Source organism: Protopterus annectens, chromosome 3.part0 (assembly GCF_019279795.1).
Source record: "Protopterus annectens isolate FY-2018-M chromosome 3.part0, PAN1.0, whole genome shotgun sequence".
NCBI lineage: Eukaryota > Metazoa > Chordata > Ceratodontiformes > Protopteridae > Protopterus > Protopterus annectens.
The window spans coordinates 1,325,857,513-1,325,877,855 of record NC_056731.1 but is presented as its reverse complement, the minus strand read 5'-3'; the positions used below and the strand labels follow the sequence as shown (position 1 = coordinate 1,325,877,855).

The following is a 20,343-nucleotide window of genomic DNA, read 5'->3' as shown; positions in this document are numbered from 1 at the left end:
CAAGCACGTGGTGCTGCTAGGCCTCCTGCAGCCATGTCTATTAAGGCCTTTGCCAGGGCTAAAGCAGCCAAAACTGCTAAATCAGTGCCTGTTAAGCCCCCCTCACACAGGCCCAGTTCCAGTTCTCAAATGCTTACTCTGGCAGAGGATCTCATCTCTTTAATTAGGGGATCCCAATCTCACCCAGACAGGGCCTCTCAGCCTCCAGAAAAGAGACCTAGAGCAGAGCCCCCAGAGCCAGTGTCCACTGATGATTCTTCTTATGACTCAGACATTACAGACCATCCAGAGGCTCCATTTTCTACTTATGAAGATTCCGATGCCGAAGAATCTATACCATCTGCCTCTCCACCAGAGGAATTTTCCTTTGGGGAAACCTTACATGCCATGAGAGAGCAATTCCAATGGCAAGGACAAGATTTCTCAGATTCAAGAAAAAGGCTTAGGACCTTTCTACACTTACCACAACATAGGCCCTTAGCTATACCTCCAGTTCTGCCTGTTGTGGATGATGCATTTAATGATGTTTGCACTGCTCCTGATACTTTACCTCCAGCCCCTGCCAAACCAGATAGGTTTTACAGGGTACCGGACACTCATCACCACCTATACAAGGCCCCACTGGCAGATCCCGAGACTATATCCCAGGGGCCTAAGGCAGTAGCTTCGACCTCAGCAAAAAACCCTCTCCCTTCTGAAAGGGATTCCAGGTCCTTAGAGAGATGGGGTAAAAAAGTTTACACCTCTGCTACTCTATCAGCTAGAGCTTTGAACTGTCAGTTTCATATGATCCAATACCAAGAGTTTATGCTTGATCAGTTAACTAAGAAACTGTCCTCTGATGATTCCTTAGATAAGAAATATGTCTTAGAAATGGTAAATAACATTCAGCAGGTTAGTAACCATTCTTTAAAATGTGGCTATGATGCACTGGAGGCTTCATTTAGATCAGCCATGACTGGCACAGTTATAAGAAGGCATGCATGGTTGAAAGAACAGGTCTTGCCGGATCATGTTAAAGCAAAGCTGTTAGATGTTCCTATGGATAAGGCCAGTCTATTTGGTTCTCCTGCTCAGCAAGTAATGAAGAAAATGGAAGAGAAGGCAAAATCTGTACAAACAGTTAAAGATTTCTTACAGGTTCAGCCCCCTAGGTTTAGCAGGAACTGGCCTTCCAAAAATTGGTCCTTTCCAGACTCCTCTAAATCTCAGAGAGGCAGGAATAGGCGTTCCAGAGGCAGAAATCAATCCAGAGGAGGTGCCTACAGAGGACGCCAGTGGCAAGGCAATAACCAGCGAGGTATAGACACAACCACTGCCACTGCAACAGGACAATCACAGTGACTTGGCTCTGACACCGCCTACCAGGGAACAAATAGCAACACCCTTAGGCGGAAAGTTAGCCTTATTTTCAAAAAATTGGCACTACATCACAAAAGACAAGTGGATTTTGCAGACCATAGACCAAGGCTACAGGTTTCACTTCCACACCTTACCAGTAAAAAGAGGAATGCCAAACCTACCTCCAAACCAGAAAACAGAAGCTCTAAAGCAGATAGCACAATTAACAAAGATGAGAGCTGTGGAAAGAGTACCACCAACAGAACAGGGCAAAGGATTCTACTCAAGACTCTTCCTAGTACCAAGAAGAGAGAAAAGTTGGAGGCCTATTCTCGACCTGTCCGCCTTAAACACATTCATCATTGTCCCAAAATTCAAAATGCTGACCCTACAGCAACTTCTTCCCATGCTGGGCAAGGAGTGTTGGCTGGTAACTCTAGATCTCAAGGAGGCATACCTGCACGTCCCCATACGACCAAATTGCAGAAGATACCTCAGATTTCTTGCAGGATCAGAGCATTATCAATTCTCAGCATTGCCCTTTGGCTTATCTACTGCGCCCAGAGTATTCACAAAATGCCTGGCATCAGTAATCGCTCATTGCAGGCTTCAGGGAATCCAAATTTATCCATACCTGGACGACTGCCTGATACAAGCGGACAACAAAAGCAAGCTGACAAAAGACTTACAAAGGGTCATTTGCTTACTACAAGCCCTGGGATACACAGTCAATTTAAAAAAGTCGAGACTGACACCATCCCAAACAAGAACTTTCTTGGGTGCGGAATTGGACACAGTAAAACAGATGGCATTCCTAACTGCAGAAAAACAAGAACAACTCTCTCATTACTTCTTGGCATTAACAAAGCAGAACAAACTAACAGCAAGGAAAGTACTGCAGGCCTTGGGCTTCATGGCATCATGCATAATCCTGGTTCCCCATGCCAGATTGCATATGAGAAAACTACAGTGGTACCTAAAGAATTTATGGTCTCAACACAGGCACATCTTAGAAACCGAAATACCACTAATCCCATGCCTGAAACGAGAGTTCCTATGGTGGGCTCAAGCATGCCAGTCAAACCCAGGCTTGCCCTTCCACAACTTTCAAGCAAGCCAAACCATCACAACGGACGCCTCAGACCTAGGATGGGGGGCCCACATGCTCGACAAATGCATACAAGGATTATGGACCCCAGATCAACTGCACCTGCACATAAATCAAAAAGAAATGCTGGCAGTAAAACTAGCAATCCAGAATTTCAGACCATTCCTCAAAGAAGGCCATTTGATGATAAGGACAGACAACACCACAGTCATGTGGTACATCAACAAACAGGGAGGCACTCATTCATACCCCCTATGCCGAATGACTCTGGACCTATGGAATATGGCTCTGAGCTACAACATCCAGTTACAGGCAGTATTTGTACCGGGAAAAGAAAACATTCTAGCAGACATGTTAAGCAGAACTACCTCGGATGCTCACGAATGGATGCTACACCCGGACATCTTCAAGGCCATCACACAGAAATGGGGAATGCCACATATAGACCTATTCGCATCCCCACTCAATCACCAGCTCAAGAAATTCTGCACAAGGACATACCACCCACTTGCATGGAAGGTGGACTCTCTATCCTTCAGTTGGAAAGGCCTGACAGCATATGCATTCCCACCTCTTCCTTTGATGCACAAGATACTACTGAAAATCAAAGAGGAGCGTCCAAAGATAATTCTGATAGCTCCAAATTGGCCAAGACAACACTGGTACCCATTGCTGAGGAGCATGTCACGGGGGAGAACGTGGACACTACCCCTGATGCCTTTGATGTTAACTCAGAACGACTACAACATCATGCATCCAAATCTAAAAACTCTGCAACTAACTGCCTGGAACATTACATAACAGCAACTAACCCAGATTTATCCCAAAGGGTTAAAGACATTATCCTGGAGGCCCGCAGACCTTCTACAAGAAGGAACTATGCAGGGAAATGGAAAAGGTTTGTCATTTGGAGCACTGAAAGAGGAAAAGATGTGTCAAAGATAGATATTGCCAACATCCTGGAGTATTTGGCAGAGCTTCTACATACAGGCCTGTCCTATTCCTCCATAAAGGTACATGCATCAGCTATTTCTGCAGAATACAGCTTCGATCCCCCTGTCTTCTCACATCCTCTACTCAGGCAGTTCCTCAGAGGAATCAAGAATGTAAAACCTCCTAGAAAACCACCATTACCAGCTTGGGACTTGAACTTTGTACTAGAAAAATTGACACTCCCTCCATTCGAACCAGCAGCAACAGCAGATCCTTCAACACCTGTCCTGGAAAACTACTTTCCTACTGGCAATTACTTCAGCAAGAAGGGTTTCGGAATTACAGGCCTTAATGGCAGTACAACCCTTCCTAATCTTCCATCAAGATAGAGTATCCATGAGAACTAATCCTACATTTATGCCTAAGGTGGTATCCAGAGTGTCTCTAAACCAGGCAATCCACCTACCTACCTTCTTTCCCAATCCACAGAACAGGGGGGAAAGACTGCTGCATACCTTGGATGTACATAGACAGTTGCGCTACTACCTGGACAGAACCAAGGACAATAGAAAAACTGACCAGCTTTAGTGGCCTATGCAACAGGAAGGGAAGGAAAAGCAATTTCTAAACAGACAATCTCCAAGTGGATAGGAAATTGCATCAGATTCTGTTACTCCTACCATGGAAAGCCAATTCCACAGAACATAAGACCTCACTCTACAAGGGCTACAGCCACTACCACAGCTTTCTTACGAGGAGTGGCAACCAAGGACATTATTGAGGCGGCTACTTGGACCTCCGTGCATACATTTGCCAAGCATTATAACTTACCTCTATACTCTAGATCCCGAGCAGGATTTGCCACTGCTGTATTGCAAGGGATCCTTACTACACCATAATTCTTCTTCCTCCTCCCCTAGTTTGGCTATGGTATTCTACCCATTTGTTATGACTGCAGATGCATCCTTGAAGGACATAGTACAGTTTTGTACCTACCATAAATGTAGATGTCCGAACAGGATAGCATCTGCAGTCAGGATTACCCACCCTCCTTCCCCTCTGTGGTATTCCTAGGGTATTTACCCTCCTAATAGCTAACTGGGGGGGGGATCTCTTATGGTGTATTTGTTTGTATATATGTACATACATGCTTATTTTTTGTGTTTGCCTACCTTTTTTTTTGGAAACATTGGCTTTTACCCAAAATTATTTTTCCAAAAGGGCAACTGGCATCTGGGGCAAGAAACACTGAGAAAAATGGCGTCGGCTGATGCCTTTATACCCGAAGACCAGCAGAGATGACGTCGGGTGAAGTGCGACACCAGCCGAGGCCAGACCCAGACTTTGGAATCCGGCCGACCAAAGGGCTGCCTGACGACAGGACAACCCATTTGTTATGACTGCAGATGCTATCCTGTTCGGACATCTACATTTATGGTAGGTACAAAACTGTACTTTTGCATTAACCAAATTCTTTGGAACTTAGTATGAGCAGCAGTTGAGCAGTAACATAGAAACTGCTGAGAATTTCCATTCAGTAAGAATTTTATCTTACATTTTGTACATTTCGTATTTTGTATCCTTTAAACTTTGTTTAGTTTTGTGAAAGCTAAAATCGTGAATGACATAATGAACAGGAAAACAAAAGACATGGCAGGCGACTTGAATAAAGCACTCGACAAGATGCAACATGAAATTTTGTAGGACAAAATGAAACAATATAAGTGAGAGGATACAATATTTATTTTCCCAGCATATGAGAAGAATAAATTAAAAGCATTAGTGAATGGGTGGGTAAGTCAAGAAATAGACATATAGAGTAGTAGAAGACAGGGATGTCCAGCAAGTAGCATTGTATTTGCATTAGTCATGAATGTAGATGTTCATCGTGTTTCACTGTTGCAGTCATTACACTTGGGTTATCCTGCTAGCAGGCGACCCAAGTTACAAAGTCTTGGTCCGGCGTTGGTTGCCGTCGCCTCTTCCCTGATGTCAGTGCGCCAGGGGTATATAAGATGCAACCAATGCCATTTTCTTCAGTCTTTCTTGCCGCGCAGTGTCCGAAGCAAAAGCAGTTCGCAAGTGCCGGTCGGCCGACTCCTTAGATTTTCGAATTCGAATTTCAGAACTAAAGTCTTCAATAAAGCTAAGTACCCCGTTGGGGAAACTTTCTTGCCTCAGACCGATGTCAGTAAAAGTTAATAATCGTATTTCTTGTGGGAAGCAAATACCTCATAAGGATTTTCATTCTTACTGTATTCCATGCCTAGGCCCAGACTACGACGTCATTAGTTTTCGGTTTTTTGCTAGATTTAACAAACGCACTATTAAACGTTGGTTTGATTTTGCTCTGCATTACTTTGGCCGAAGGTTCAATTATACCATGCCGTCGGAACAACCAACGACCGGAATTCACAAAAAAATGCAAAGACAAGGATAAGGACAGGCATCCGAGGTCCAAAACCGACTAAGAAACCTCTTCTAGGCCAGTCGCCGGTTCTCAGTGAGCCGCTTTCGCAGCCCCTGACACCCGCTACCTCAGAGCCACAGGCCGCCTCTGTCTCTCACGTGGAGACAACTAGGCCTCTGGAAACTCAAGGTATTGGGCCTACGAAAACTAATCCCTCAGATGGGTCCAGAGCCGCTGAGCAGGCATCTGCTTCTGAGGGTGTTTTCAGACCTTCACAGCTTACCATCAAAATGACAACTAAGTCTAAAACACCATTAAAGACAAAGAAAGAAGTACAGCATTCTCCTGGACAATCCTCCATGCCTAAGAAACAGATGCTCAAAATGGCTGAAGACCTAATTACTCTGATCAGGGGTTCCCACCCCCTCCTGATAAAAGGCCTAGGCAGGATACAGACTGATTCCTCTGATCAGGTTTCCATTTCCTCTGATTCCTCTTTAGATCAGGGATACTCTGTACCCCCCTTTGAGGACTCAGATGCTGAAGAATCTATCCCTTCAGCCTCTCCTCCTGAGGATTACTCTTTTGGGGAAACTTTACATACCGTGAGGGAGCATTTCCATTGGGAGAGCCAGAAATTATTCTGAATCCAGAAAAGGCTCAGAGATTTTCTTTTATTGCCTCAGCACAGGCCCGTTGCTACTCCGCCTGTATTAGATATTGTGGATGATGTGTTCTCTGAATCCAGTTTAACCCCTGATTCTTTGCCCCCAGCACCAGTCAAGCCAGGTTGGTACTATAGAGTGCCTGACTCTCACAAATTTCTTTATAAAACCCCTGCTGCTGACCCAAAAACTATTTCCCAGGGTCCCAAAGGGGTAAAGGCTTCCACTGCTAAAAATCCAGTTCCCTCTGACAGGGATTCTAGAGCATTGGGTAGATGGGGGAAGAAAGTTTACACTTCTGCAACTTTAGCAGTAAGGGCTTTAAATTGCCAGTTCCACATGCTTAAATACCAACAATATTTAATGTCGCTGTTAAAACAGAAAATGCTTTCTTGTTCAGAAGGTCCTGACTGTAAGGAAATGCAGGATTTATTGCATGCAGCTGAACAAGTGGGAAAACATACTCTGCAATGTGGTTTTGATTCATTAGAGGCGTCTTGTAGAGCTGCAGTTACAGGATCTGTGATTCGAAGGCATGCTTGGTTAAAAGAACAAAGTTTACCTGATTTTACAGCGTGGTATCTTGTTTGTTGTTAAGGCCGAAGAGGTATTAAAGAAAATGGAGGATAAAGCAAAATCTGTGCAAACAGTGAAGGATTTCTTACAGGTACAGCCACCTAGATTTAGCAGAAATTGGCCTACTAAAAATTGGTCCTTTCCAGTGTCAGACCACAAAGAGACAGATACAGACGCCCAAGAGGCAGATCTCAGCCCCAAGGCTCTTACCAGACCATGACAGTGGGGTGCTTCAACCCCAAAAGGAGGAGAAGACGAGTCACAACCTTTTAGGAAACAGTCCCAATGACTTCCCCTTTCAAATGCCAACACTTACCTTTTGGCAGCTCCCTTAGGGGGAAAACTAGCACTTTTTCACAAAATTGGCATATAATCACCCAAGACAAATGGGTACTGAATATTGTGTCTCAAGGTTACAGGTTCCACTTTCACACTCTACCAAGACCGAAAGCAATGCCAGACCTGCCACAAAATCAATGGGCAGAGGCACAAAAGCAAATTACAGCCCTCATGGACATGAGAGCTATTCAAAAAGTGCCAACAGGAACAAGGACAAGGATTTTACTCAAGACTTTTCTTGGTCCCCAGAAAGGACAAAGCCTGGAGACCCATACTGGACTTATCTATTCTAAACACTTACCTGGATTTTCCGAAATTCAAAATGTTGACACTACAGCAACTTCTTCCCATACTGGGCAAAAAGTCTTGGCTTGTTACTTTGGACCTCAAAGATGCATACCTGCATGTCCCAATCAGACAAAATTGCAGAAGATACCTCAGATTCATAGCTGGCACAATGCATTACCAATTCTCTGCACTGCCCTTTGGATTATTTACTGTGCCCAGGGTCCTCACAAAATGCCTGGCACCAGTAATTGCATTTTGCAGACAAAAAGGCATTCAAATATATCCCTACTTGGACGACTGCCTTATTCAAGCAGAGAGCAAGGACATTCTACTAAAGCATCTGGCGTTTGTAAAAAGATTGCTAATGGGCCTAGGGTACACAATAAACGAAAAGAAGTCAAAACTAGTGCCCTCAAGAGATAATATTCCTGGTTGCAAGCTTAAATACAACTGCCCAGATGGCTTATCCCACGCCAGGCAAGCAAAGACAACTGACTCTGTACTTTCAATTGATGGCAACAAAAACCCAACTCCCTGCAAGAAAAATTCTGCAGGCCTTGGGGTTCATGGCATCCTGCATAGTACTAATACCATATGCCAGACTGCATATGAGGAAATTACAGTGGTATCTGAAAAGTGTTCAGACTCATCACTGTCACAGTTTGGAAGCAGTAATACCACTTATTCCCTGCCTACAACAAGAGTTTTGATGGTGGGCACAGGCATGTCACCACAACAAGGAACAGCCTTTCACTTTACCCACAGCCAGGCAGACACCAACAACAGATCCATCGAATTACGCCTGGGGAGCACACATGGCAGGAAAATGTATCCAGGACAAGTGGGCCGCAGACAAATGCATCTCCACATCAATCAAAAAGAGATGCTAGCTGTACAGAATGCCCTGACAGCTTTTAAGGACCTTCTGCATCCAGGACAACTATTACTAAAGACTGACAACACCACAGTTATGTGGTACATAAACAGGCAAGGGGGCACACATTCCTATCCCCTCTGCAGACGAGCCATGACTTTGTGGAACACAACACTGACCTATCAAGTTCATCTGCAGGCACAATTCCTGCCAGGTAACAAAAGTACTCTGGCAGACAACTTAAGCAGAAACATCATGGATCCTCACGAGTGGAAATTAAATCCACAAGTATTCAGCATAACACAAAAATGGGGTGCCCAGACATGTATCTTTTTGCCTCCCCTCTGAACTGCCAACTACAGAAATTCTGCACAAGGACTTATCACCCACTAGCATAGAAAGTGGATGCTCTCTCATTCAGCTGGAAAACCCTAAAAGTTTGCCTTCCCACCGCTGCCTGTCCTTTCAAAGGTACTCCTAAAAGCCAGACAAGAGAGGCCAAAAATGATCCTGATTGCCCCAGCCTGGCCACGCCAGCACTGGTACCCAATCTTAAAAAAAATTGGCTCAAGGCCCAGCATGGATTTTACCTCAAATTCCTCATCTTCTGACTCAACAAAACAATCAGATCCTGCACAGCCAGCTCAAAACCTTAAACCTGACTGCATGGCAGATAACATAGCCAACCAGCCAACACCTCACTCTAAAGCTGTTATGGATGTCATTTTGGAGGCCAGGAGGCCCAGCACCAGGAAATCCTATTCAGAAAAGTGGAAGAGATTCTGCGCCTGGAACCAGGCTCAAGGCTTTGATCCTCTTGTTCCAAATATTCCTCAGATATTACAATACTTAACTGAGATGCTGGACAAAGGCCTTTCCTTTTCATCAATTAAGATCCACGCCTCTGCTATTTCAGCTCATTACAACACGGATCCTCCGATTTTCTCTCATCCATTACTAAGACAGTACCTCAGAGGGGCTAAAAACATAAGACCGCCCCGGAGAGCACCAACACCAACTTGGGGCCTCAACTTTGTCTTGGAAAAACTAACATTACCTCCATTTGAGCCAGCCAATTCAGCAGAATTAAAAATGTTGTCATGGAAAACTGCTCTGCTTCTGGCAATAACTTCAGCACGAAGAGTCTCAGAGCTACAGGTATTAATGGCAGTGGAACCTTTCATCATTTTTCATCAAGGCAGGGTTTCCTTAAAAACAAACCCTACATTTATGCCAAAGGTGGTATCCAGTGTGGCTCTTAACCAAACTATTTACTTGCCAACATTTTATCCAAATACCCAGAATAAAGGGGAGAGACTTCTGCATTCATTGGACATACACAGGCAGTTGCGTTTCTACTTGGACAAAACAAAAGCTTACAGGAAAACTGAGCAACCTATTTGTAGCATATGCTGCAGGATCACAGGGAAAGGCTATTTCAAAGCAGACTATTTCAAAGTGGATAGGACACTGTATCCGTTTTTGCTACACACAACATGGGAAAACAGTGCCTAACAACATTAGGCCACATTCTACCAAGGCAGCAGTCACTTTGGCAGCCTTTCTTAGAGGAGTACCAACCAAGGATATTTTGGAAGCTGCAACTTGTAGTTCAGTGCACACCTTTACCAAGCATTACCACTTGCCTCTTTACTCTAAATCCAGAGCAGCCTTTGCCACTGCAGTGCTGCAGGGCCTCATAGCCACTCCAAATCCTTTATAGACCCAGCCACCCACCCTCAGCTGTGGGATTCAACCCAAGTGTAATGACTGCAACAGTGAAACACGATGAACATAATACAGTTTTGTACCTACCATAAATTTAGATGTTCGAGTGTATTCACTGTTGCAGTCCAGGTTACCCACCCTCCATCCCCTCTTACTTTGCTGGGACCTATCTATGCCTTTCTGTCCTATACAACTTGTATACAGCCTATGTGTTGTATTTGCTTGTAAATAAGGGTATTGTTTTTTATTTACTATATGTTTTTGTTAGCAATATGTATTGCCTATCTTTTTGGGGGCACCTGACACCTGGGGCAAGAAAAACTGAAGAAAATGGCTTCGGTTGCATCTTAAATACCCCCTGGCGCACTGACGTCAGGGAAGAGGCGACAGCAACTGACGCCGGACCAGGACTTTGGAATTCAGGCCGACTGCGGGTAGCCTGCCAGCAGGATAAACCCAAGTGTAATGACTGCAACAGTGAATACACTCGAACATCTACATTTATGGTAGGTACACAACTACACTTTGTTTTTTTTTTTTTGTTTTGTTTTGTTTTGTTTTGTTTTTAAGGAATTAAAGTGGAATATATAAATATGGACATGTTGGAATATAGAGATTTTAAAGGTAAAATAAGGAAATATGGAAATATTTAAAGAAAATTGAGAGGATATTTTGTATTACACGAACAATATGGAAAGAAAGACTGAATGAGACAAAGTGTAATGGAAAATTGATATTGCCTGAAATACTGCAAAAGATAAGATTTTAGCTATGGGAAAAGTGGTGGGTGTCATAAAATGAATGCTTATGAATAGAAATGAATATACATATGTATGTAGCCTTGAGTATTTGAGTTTGTATATTCAATAACATTATAAATATTTGTTCAATAATATATTTTTTCCAGCCACTAGACTATGAAGCAACACAGAATGTTAAATTGAAGGTAGCAGTGGAAAATGAAGCTCCATTTGAAGGAAGTGCAAGCTTTAACACTATTCCTGTTGATGTTGCTGTAACCAATGTTGATGAGGGACCAGAATTTGAGATGCCAATTAAGATTATCAATGTTCGTGAAGATGTGGCCATTGGAAAAGAAATTGGGTCATATACTGCAAAAGACCCAGAGACTAAAACTAGTGCCAACATAGGGTATGTACAAACACTTGAAGTCTAATGCTGAACTTGTCTATACTAAACATCTTGTCAAGAGCTAGATAGAATGCATGAGGGAGGACCTAGGACAAGTGTGCATGACTGTAAGAAGGAAGAGAGTGGCTCTGAATATCTGTTTATATAGTTGTGTGTTCATGTAAGGGTGTCTGTGTGTATGTATAAATATTTATATATATATATATATATATATATATATATATATATATATATACATAAGTGTGCATTTGTATTTACACATACACACACATTTCAGTATGTTTTGATTGTCATTGATAGTGAGATTGTACTGTAGTTTGTTTTTATTTAAAAAAAATACTGATTAAAGCAGAGCAAGTTCAGACTCATTCCTTGCAGCATGTCATGTCTTGATGTTTGGCTCTGGTTACTATATACAAAAGTCTTTTGGCTTTTCCCGGTTAGGGGTCGCCACAGTGGAACTCCAGTCCGTTCATGATTGGCAGTGGATTTTACAGTGCCGAGTTGCCAGCCCGACCTTCAACGAAGGCACGCCCATTCACGCTCGCACCTACCTGCATGTCTTTAAGGTCACTCGGCCGTGGGGAGGACATTGCAGACTCCACACAGAAGGCGCTACAGCCGAGAATCGGACATGAGAACCTCTTGCTGTGAGGTGACGAAGCTTAACAACTGCACTACTACATACAGTGGAAATAAAAAGTTGACACACCCCTGTTGAAATGCCAGGTTTTTGTGATTAAAAAAAAATGAGACCACAGTAAATAATTTCAAAACTTTTTCCACCTTTAATGTGACCTATAACCTGTACAGTTGAATTGACAAACCAATCTGTTGGGGCAAAAAAATATAAAAATAAAAAAGGTACAATAAGCTGGTTGAGTGTGCACCCCCTTAAACCAATACTTTGCTGAAGCACCTTTTGATTTAATTACAGCATTCAGTCTTTTTGGGTAGGAATCTATCAGCATGGCACATCTTGACTTGGCAATATTTACCCACTCTTCCTTGGAAAAGCACTCCAAATCTGTCAGATTGCGAGGGCTTCTCTTATGCACAGCCATCTTCATGTCACCCCCACAGATTTTCTATTGGATTTTTGGTCTGGGCTGTGGCTTGGCCATTCCAACACGTTAGTTTTCTTCTGGTGAAGCCATTCTTTGCATGTATGCTTGCGGTCATTGTCGTGTTGAAATGTGAAATTCCTCATCTTCAGCTTTCTAGCAGATGCCTGAAGGTTTTAGGCCAAAAGTGACTGGTATTTGGAGCTGTTAATAATTCCCTCCACCTTGACTAAAGCCCCAGTTCCAGCTGAAGGAAAACAACCCCAAAACATGATACTGCCACCACCATGCTTCACCAGGGGGATGGTGTTCTTTTGGTGATGCAAAGTGTTTTTTACGCCAGACACTTTTTGGAATTATGGTCAAAAAGTTCAACCTTGGTCTCATCGGACCGTAACACATTTTTCCCACATGCTTTTGGGAGACTTGATGTATTGCTTTGCAAATTTTATCCCAGCCTGGATGTTGCTGTATAAGAAAAGGCTTCAGTCTTGCAACCCTACCCCATCGCCCAGACATATGGAGAATACAGGAGATTGTCGTCACGTGTAGTACATAACCAGTACTTGCTAGAAATTCCTGCAGCTCTTTCAGTGTGATTTTGTCTTGTCTTTTCATACGTTTTGGAGGGACGTCCATTTCTTTGCAACATCACTGTTGTCTCATATTTTCTCCACTTTTTGATTACTGTCTTCACTGTTTTCCATGGTATATCCAGTGCTGTGAAAATTTTTTGTACCCTTTTCATGACTGATACTTTCAACAATGAGATCCCTTTGATGCTTTGTAAGCTCTCTGCGAACCATGGCTTTTGCTGTAGGTGACAACTGAGTACATGCCAGGAAAATTCTACTAGGACAGATTAACTTTATTTGAGGTTAATCAGAGTATCTTTAATTGATGGCAAGTGTGTACCCAAGAAGACTGAATGTTGTAATTAAATCAAAAGGTGCTTCAACAAAGTATTAGTTTTTCCCCTAACAGATCTGTTTGTTTTTCATTTGAATTGTACAGGTTATAGGTTACATTATTGGTGGGAAATGTTTTGAAGTGATTTATTGTAGTCTCATTTTTTATATCACAAAAACCTGGCATGTTAACAGGGGTGTGTAAACATTTTATATCCACTGCAGCACTAGTTTCTTTAACTGAACAGCAGGAGTGACTTGGGTGTCTTGTTTTCCTTGGAGAGTCTTAACCCAGTATTGTTATTCAGCATCCAAAACTGTGATCACTCATGTCTACACAAGTCTTTCCTTCATTTTCATTCTTTTTTGCTGTTTTTATAACCAGGAAACACGAAAATGTTTGATTTTTGTTGGTAAGGGACCCCTTGACCTTCATGGTCTGTTCATTATCCTATCAAATTGATCAGCTGCAGTCCTCTGTTAATCAGCATCATGATAATTCCTTCGACAGAATCATTTTATCTGTCTTTTGCATCCTTGAATTTTACTGTTCATTTATTGCATTCTGTCTGAAAAAGACTTCCTCCTATTGCCTGTGAGTTGTCATTCTTCATTTAAGAATTTTGACCCGTGTTCTTTAATAGATGTTATAGCCGCTGTGGTGCAGCTGTAGTGTTGTTGCCTTTACAGCAAGAGGTTCTCCTGTTCTATTCTTGGCTGGAGTGCCTTCTGTGTGGAGTCTGCATGTCCTCCCCGCGGTCGAGTGATGTTCGAAAGACATGAGTGAATGGGCGTGCCTTCACTGAAGGTTGGCCGTCAGGCTGGCAACTCGGTACCATAAAAATCTACTGCCAATCATTAGTGGACCAGAGTTCCGCTGTGGCAACCAGGAAAAGCCGAAAAAAAAGTTCCTTAATAGATGTTGATCATATTGATCACTGCTACAGTAGCCTGAACTGTATGGGGTTGTATCTTGCCTAGGATGTAGCAGCCAGACAGGTTCCAAAGCTTCAGGGCAGCTTCCACATGCCCAAACGGTCAAGCAGCTTGAGCTGAGCTGACTAAAGTCTGGGCTAGAAGTCCTTAAGAGCTTTACTGCCGCAGAAGCTTGTGCTGCTGTGAGGCATTTAAGGATCAAAAGTTGGTTTGTGCTTTCCTTTTGTGGTGCATAAGTTCTCACTGGGGGAAAATGTCCAATTCTTAATTTTAACTTTCCTGTAGAGATAAGTAATAAAGCATCAATATTTTAAAGGTAAGAGTGTTGTTTTAACAGACTATCTTGAGACTGTAACATTCTTTTAAAATGGAGCACTTTTTTTTCCCCCTTTCAGTTTAATTCTGTGCAACAATTGCTTATGTTTCCTTTGTGGGACTGACATTGTGTTGTAAAATGCTTTTTACTGTGTTTTTTTTTGTCAAAAAGTAACTTTTGTGGATTGGTAGTTTTATTAGCAGTTGCTGCTTGTCTTCCTTGGGAAAGAGAGACAATTTTCGGCTTGACAAGTCCTACAGTTCTTCCACACACAAAATGTTAAGCAAGCAGCCTTTGCCACTACAGCAGGCTGGCAGTTTGCTTCAGCCACAGGTAGGTGACTGCTGTGACCATTTGTTGTACCTCAAACCACTCATCTTTTACCTCAGATCCCTCTGGTGTAACAGCTGTAGCCACTGTGGACCAAGGGTTAGCCACTTCCTGTATGGCTGTTGGGAATCCATTCTGTGGGTAAGGGAAGAGAGACTGTTGTTGGTCCTGTGAGAGGGAACAGGGAAGATGTCCTTCAAGGATGCATCTGCAGTCCTAACAAATGGGTTGTCCTGTCCTCAGGCAGCCCTTCGGTCGGCCGGATTCCAAAGTCTGGGTCTGGCCTCGGCTGATGTTGCACTTCACCCGACGTCATAGCTGCAGTTCTTCGGGTATAAAGGTATCAGCCGACGCCATTTTCCTCAGTCTTTCTTGCCGCGTGGCAGCCGAAGCAGAAGCTGTTCGCAAGTGCCGGTCGGTCAGAACCAGAGATTACTACTACCGAAGACTTCTAAAAAGCTAAGTACCCCGTTGGGGACTCTTTCTTGCCTCAGCCGATGTCAGAAAAAGTGAATAACTGTTTAACTTGTGGGAAACAAATACCTCATAAAGATTTCCACTCTTACTGCCTACCTTGTTTAGGCCCAGACCATGACGTAGCAGCTTGTCTAGCCTGTGCTTCCTTCAACCGACAAACACTTAGACGTCGGTCGGAGTTTGCAGAGGAGTTTTTCGGCTCCGCTTTTGCTTATATCATGCCGTCGGAGACTCCGACTTCACATTTAGCTAAAAAGCGTAAGGAAAAGGACCGACACTCGCGGTTTCGGCCGAAACCGCTGCTAAGCCAACCGCGAGTGTCTCTGTTTCGGCTGAAGCCGAGTCCGCGGTTCTTCCTTTGGCCGAAAGCATGCCTCCTTCTACCGAGGCCTCTTCCAGCTTGGCTGAATCTGCTACTGAAAATCTACCTGCTATTACAGTTTCTCAGGATTTATCAGATACTATCCCCTTAGATGTATCTACTCCTGCACGTGGAGCTGCTAGGCCCCCTGCATCCATGTCAATTAAGGCCTTTGCCAGGGCTAAAGCAGCTAAATCTTCAAAGGCCCTGCCTGCTAAAGCCCCCTCTCACAGGCCTAGCTCTAGTGCTCAAATGCTTAGTCTAGCAGAGGATCTCATTTCTATGATCAGGGGAACCCAGTCTCACCCTGACAGGGCCTCTCACCCACCTCCAGAGAAGAGGCTTAGAGCAGAGCCCCCTGAGCCAGTTTCTTCAGATTATTCCTCTGATGATTCAGAAAATACAAATCCTCCCGAGGGCCCTTATTCTCCATATGAGGACTCTGATGCAGAGGATTCCATACCTTCTGCCTCTCCTCCTGAGGAATTTTCTTTTGGGGAAACCTTGCATGCTATGAGGGAACAATTTCAATGGCAGGGCCAGGATTTTTCAGACTCTAGGAAAAGGCTTAGGACCTTTCTGCATTTACCACAGCATAGGCCTTTAGCTATTCCTCCAGTACTTACAGTTGTGGATGATGCATTTAATGATGCTTGTACTGCCCCTGACTCACTGCCTCCGGCCCCTGCTAAGCCCGACAGATACTACAGGGTTCCGGACACACATTATCATTTGTATAAGGCTCCTATTGCAGATCCTGAAACTATTTCACAGGGCCCCAAAGCTGTAGCAGTTGCCTCTGCCAAAAACCCCCTCCCCTCTGAAAGAGAATCTAGGGCATTGGAGAGATGGGGTAAAAAAGTTTATACTTCTGCTACTCTTTCGGCTAGGGCCTTAAACTGTCAATTCCACATGATTCAGTATCAGGAATTTCTGTTAGATCAGCTTACTAAAAAACTGTCCTCACCTGAACCTTTAGACCGTAAGTCCCTTCAGGATTTGGTGCATAACACTCAGCAGGTCAGTAATCATTCCTTAAAATGCGGCTATGATGCACTGGAGGCTTCCTTTAGATCAGCTATGACTGGTAGAGTAATCAGAAGGCATGCATGGTTAAAAGAACAATCCTTACCAGACCATGTAAAGTCAAAGCTTCTAGATGCTCCCACAGTTTGTTTGGTTCCCCTGCACAGCAAGTGTTGAAGAAGGTGGAAGAAAAAGCTAAATCTGTCCAGACAGTCAAGGATTTCTTACAGGTCCAGCCTCCGAGGTTTAGTAGGAACTGGCCTTCCAAGAATTGGTCCTTTCCAGACACCACCAGAGCACAGAGAAGCAGAAATAGACGCCCTAGAGGCAGAGGTCAATCCAGAGGTGCCTACAGGGGACGTCAGTGGCAGCCTAACAGCCAGAGAACTACTGCCACAGATCCAGCCACTACCACTTCTACAGGACAATCACAGTGACTTGGCTCTTAAACTGCCTACCAGGGAACAACTGGCAGCACCCTTAGGCGGAAAATTTGCCTTATTTTCAGTAAATTGGCATTACATTACAGGAGACAAATGGATTTTACAGACAATAGACAAAGGCTACAGGTTTCACTTCCATACTCTTCCAAGGAAGAGAGGAATGCCAAACCTACCTCCAAACCAAAGGACGAACGCTCTACAGCAAATAGACCACTTACTAAAGATGAGAGCTATAGAAAAGGTACCGGCTATGGAACAAAGACAAGGATTTTATTCAAGGCTTTTCCTAGTACAGAGAAAGGAAAAACAATGGAGACCTATCCTCGACCTGTCCGCTCTAAACACATATCTCATTGTCCCAAAATTCAAAATGCTGACCCTACAGCAACTTCTTCCCATGCTGGGCAAGGAGTCTTGGCTGGTGACTCTGGATCTCAAGGAGGCATACCTGCATGTCCCCATACAACCAAATTGCAGAAGATACCTCAGATTTCTTGCAGGATCAGAGCATTATCAATTCTCAGCATTGCCTTTTGGCTTATCTACTGTGCCCAGAGTATTCACGAAATGCCAGGCATCAGTCATTGCTCATTGCAGGCTTCAGGGAATTCAAATTTATCCATACCTGGACGACTGCCTGTTACAAGCGGACAGCAAAGACAAATTAACAAAAGATTTGAAAAAGGTTATTCACCTACTGCAAGCCCTGGGATACACAGTCAACACAAAAAAGTCAAGGCTGATACCATCCCAAAGGATAACCTTCCTGGGTGCAGAACTGGACACATCAACCCAGATGGCATTCCTCACAGCAGAAAAACAGAAGCAGCTACCACTCTATTTCCTGGCATTATCAACGCAGAACCAGCTTACAGCAAGGAAAATCCTGCAAGCCCTGGGCTACATGGCATCCTGCATAATATTAATTCCACATGCCAGACTACATATGAGGAAGCTGCAATGGTACCTGAGGAATTTATGGTCTCAGCACAAGCACAGCCTAGAAACCAGAATTCGAATAATTCCATGCCTGAAGCAAGAATGCCAGTGGTGGGCCCAGGCCTGTCAATTGAACAAAGGACTGCCCTTCCACAGGCCTCACCCAAGCCAGACTATCACCACGGACGCCTCAGACCTCGGTTGGGGGGCACACATGGTGGACAAGTGCATACAAGGCTTATGGACTCCAGACCAGATGAACCTACACATAAATCAAAAGGAGATGCTGGCAGTAAAACAGGCAATTCAGACATTCAGACCATTTCTACAACAGGGTCATTTGCTGATAAGGACAGACAACACCACAGTCATGTGGTATATCAACAAACAGGGAGGCACACATTCATATCCTCTATGCCGGATGGCAATGGACCTCTGGAATGTGGCCCTGAGCCTCAACATTCAGCTCCAAGCCATATTCGTGCCAGGAAAAGAAAATATACTAGCAGACATCTTAAGCAGAACCACCACGGATGCCCACGAATGGATGCTGCATCCAGACATCTTCAAAACCATCACAAGGAAATGGGGACTGCCAGAAATAGACCTATTCGCATCCCCACACAACCACCAATTGAAAAAATTCTGCACAAGGACATACCACCCACTTGCTTGGAAGGTGGACTCCCTATCCTTCAGTTGGGAAAACCTGACAGCATATGCATTCCCACCTCTTCCTTTGATGCACAAAGTGCTACTGAAGATCAAAGAAGATCACCCAAGGATCATCTTAATAGCTCCAGATTGGCCGAGGCAACATTGGTACCCGCTACTGAGGAGTATGTCCCGGGAACACGCATGGCCTCTACCCCTACTACCTCTACTGCTAACACAGAACAACTTCAAAATCCTACATCCAAGCTTGAAAACACTGCAGCTAGCTGCTTGGAACATTGCATAAGGAAAAATAACCCACATTTATCTCAAAGGGTTAAAGACATTATCTTGGAGGCTCGCAGACCCTCAACAAGGAAAACTTATTCAGCAAAATGGAAAAGATATCTCATTTGGAGTGCAACAAAAGGAGTAGATGCATCATTGGCAAACATAGCTAACATCCTGGAATACTTAGCAGAGCTTTTCCACAATGGTCTGTCTTACTCCTCCATTAAGTTTCGTGCATCAGCAATTTCAGCAGAATACAACATGGATCCTCCAGTCTTTTCTCAACCTCTACTCAGGCAGTTTCTCAGAGGAATTAAAAATGTAAAGCCACCAAGGAAACCACCATTGCCTACATGGAACTTTGTGTTAGAAAAGTTAACACTCCCCCCTTTTGAACCAGCAGCAACAGCAGAATTACAGTACTTATCTTGGAAAACTGCATTCCTGCTTGCAATCACTTCAGCTCGAAGGGTTTCTGAATTACAGGCTTTAATGGCAGTACAGCCCTTCCTTATCTTTCATCAGGATAGAGTGTCCATGAGAACTAATCCTACCTTTATGCCTAAGGTGGTTTCCAGGGTATCATTAAACCAAGCAATACATTTACCAACATTCTTCCCCAACCCACAGAACAGGGGGGAAAGATTGCTGCATACGTTGGATGTACACAGACAATTACGCTACTACCTGGACAGAACCAAGAACAATAGAAAAACTGACCAGCGTCTCATAGCATATGCAGCAGGAATGGAAGGAAAAGCAATTTCAAAACAAACAATCTCAAAATGGATAGGAAATTGCATTAGATTTTGTTACTCTTTTCATGGAAAGGCAACTCCAGAAAACATCAGACCTCATTCCACAAGGGCTACAGCCACTACTACAGCTTTCTTACGAGGAGTGGCTACCAAAGACATTTTAGAGGCTGCTACTTGGAGCTCCGTGCATACATTTGCCAAGCATTATAATCTACCTTTATACTCCAGATCCCGAGCAGGTTTTGCCACTGCGGTTTTGCAAAGGATCTTAACTACACCATAAACTCTTAGTGCCTCCTCCCCCAGTTTGGCTATGGTATTCTACCCATTTGTTAGGACTGCAGATGCATCCTTGAAGGACATAGTACAGTTTTGTACCTACCATAAATGTAGATGTCCGAGAGGTATGCATCTGCAGTCAGGATT

At 43.8% G+C, this 20,343-nt stretch overlaps 1 protein-coding gene across 1 annotated transcript in view; it reads left to right on the top strand.

The window, feature by feature from the left end:
- LOC122796733 (desmocollin-3-like) overlaps nt 1–20,343 on the top strand; it is a 1,348,840-nt gene that overhangs the window by 768,209 nt on the left and 560,288 nt on the right. The window contains exon 10 of the mRNA XM_044065442.1: nt 11,170–11,414. Within this exon, the coding sequence (XP_043921377.1) occupies nt 11,170–11,414 (245 nt within the window). The remainder of the gene's footprint in view (nt 1–11,169; nt 11,415–20,343) is intronic.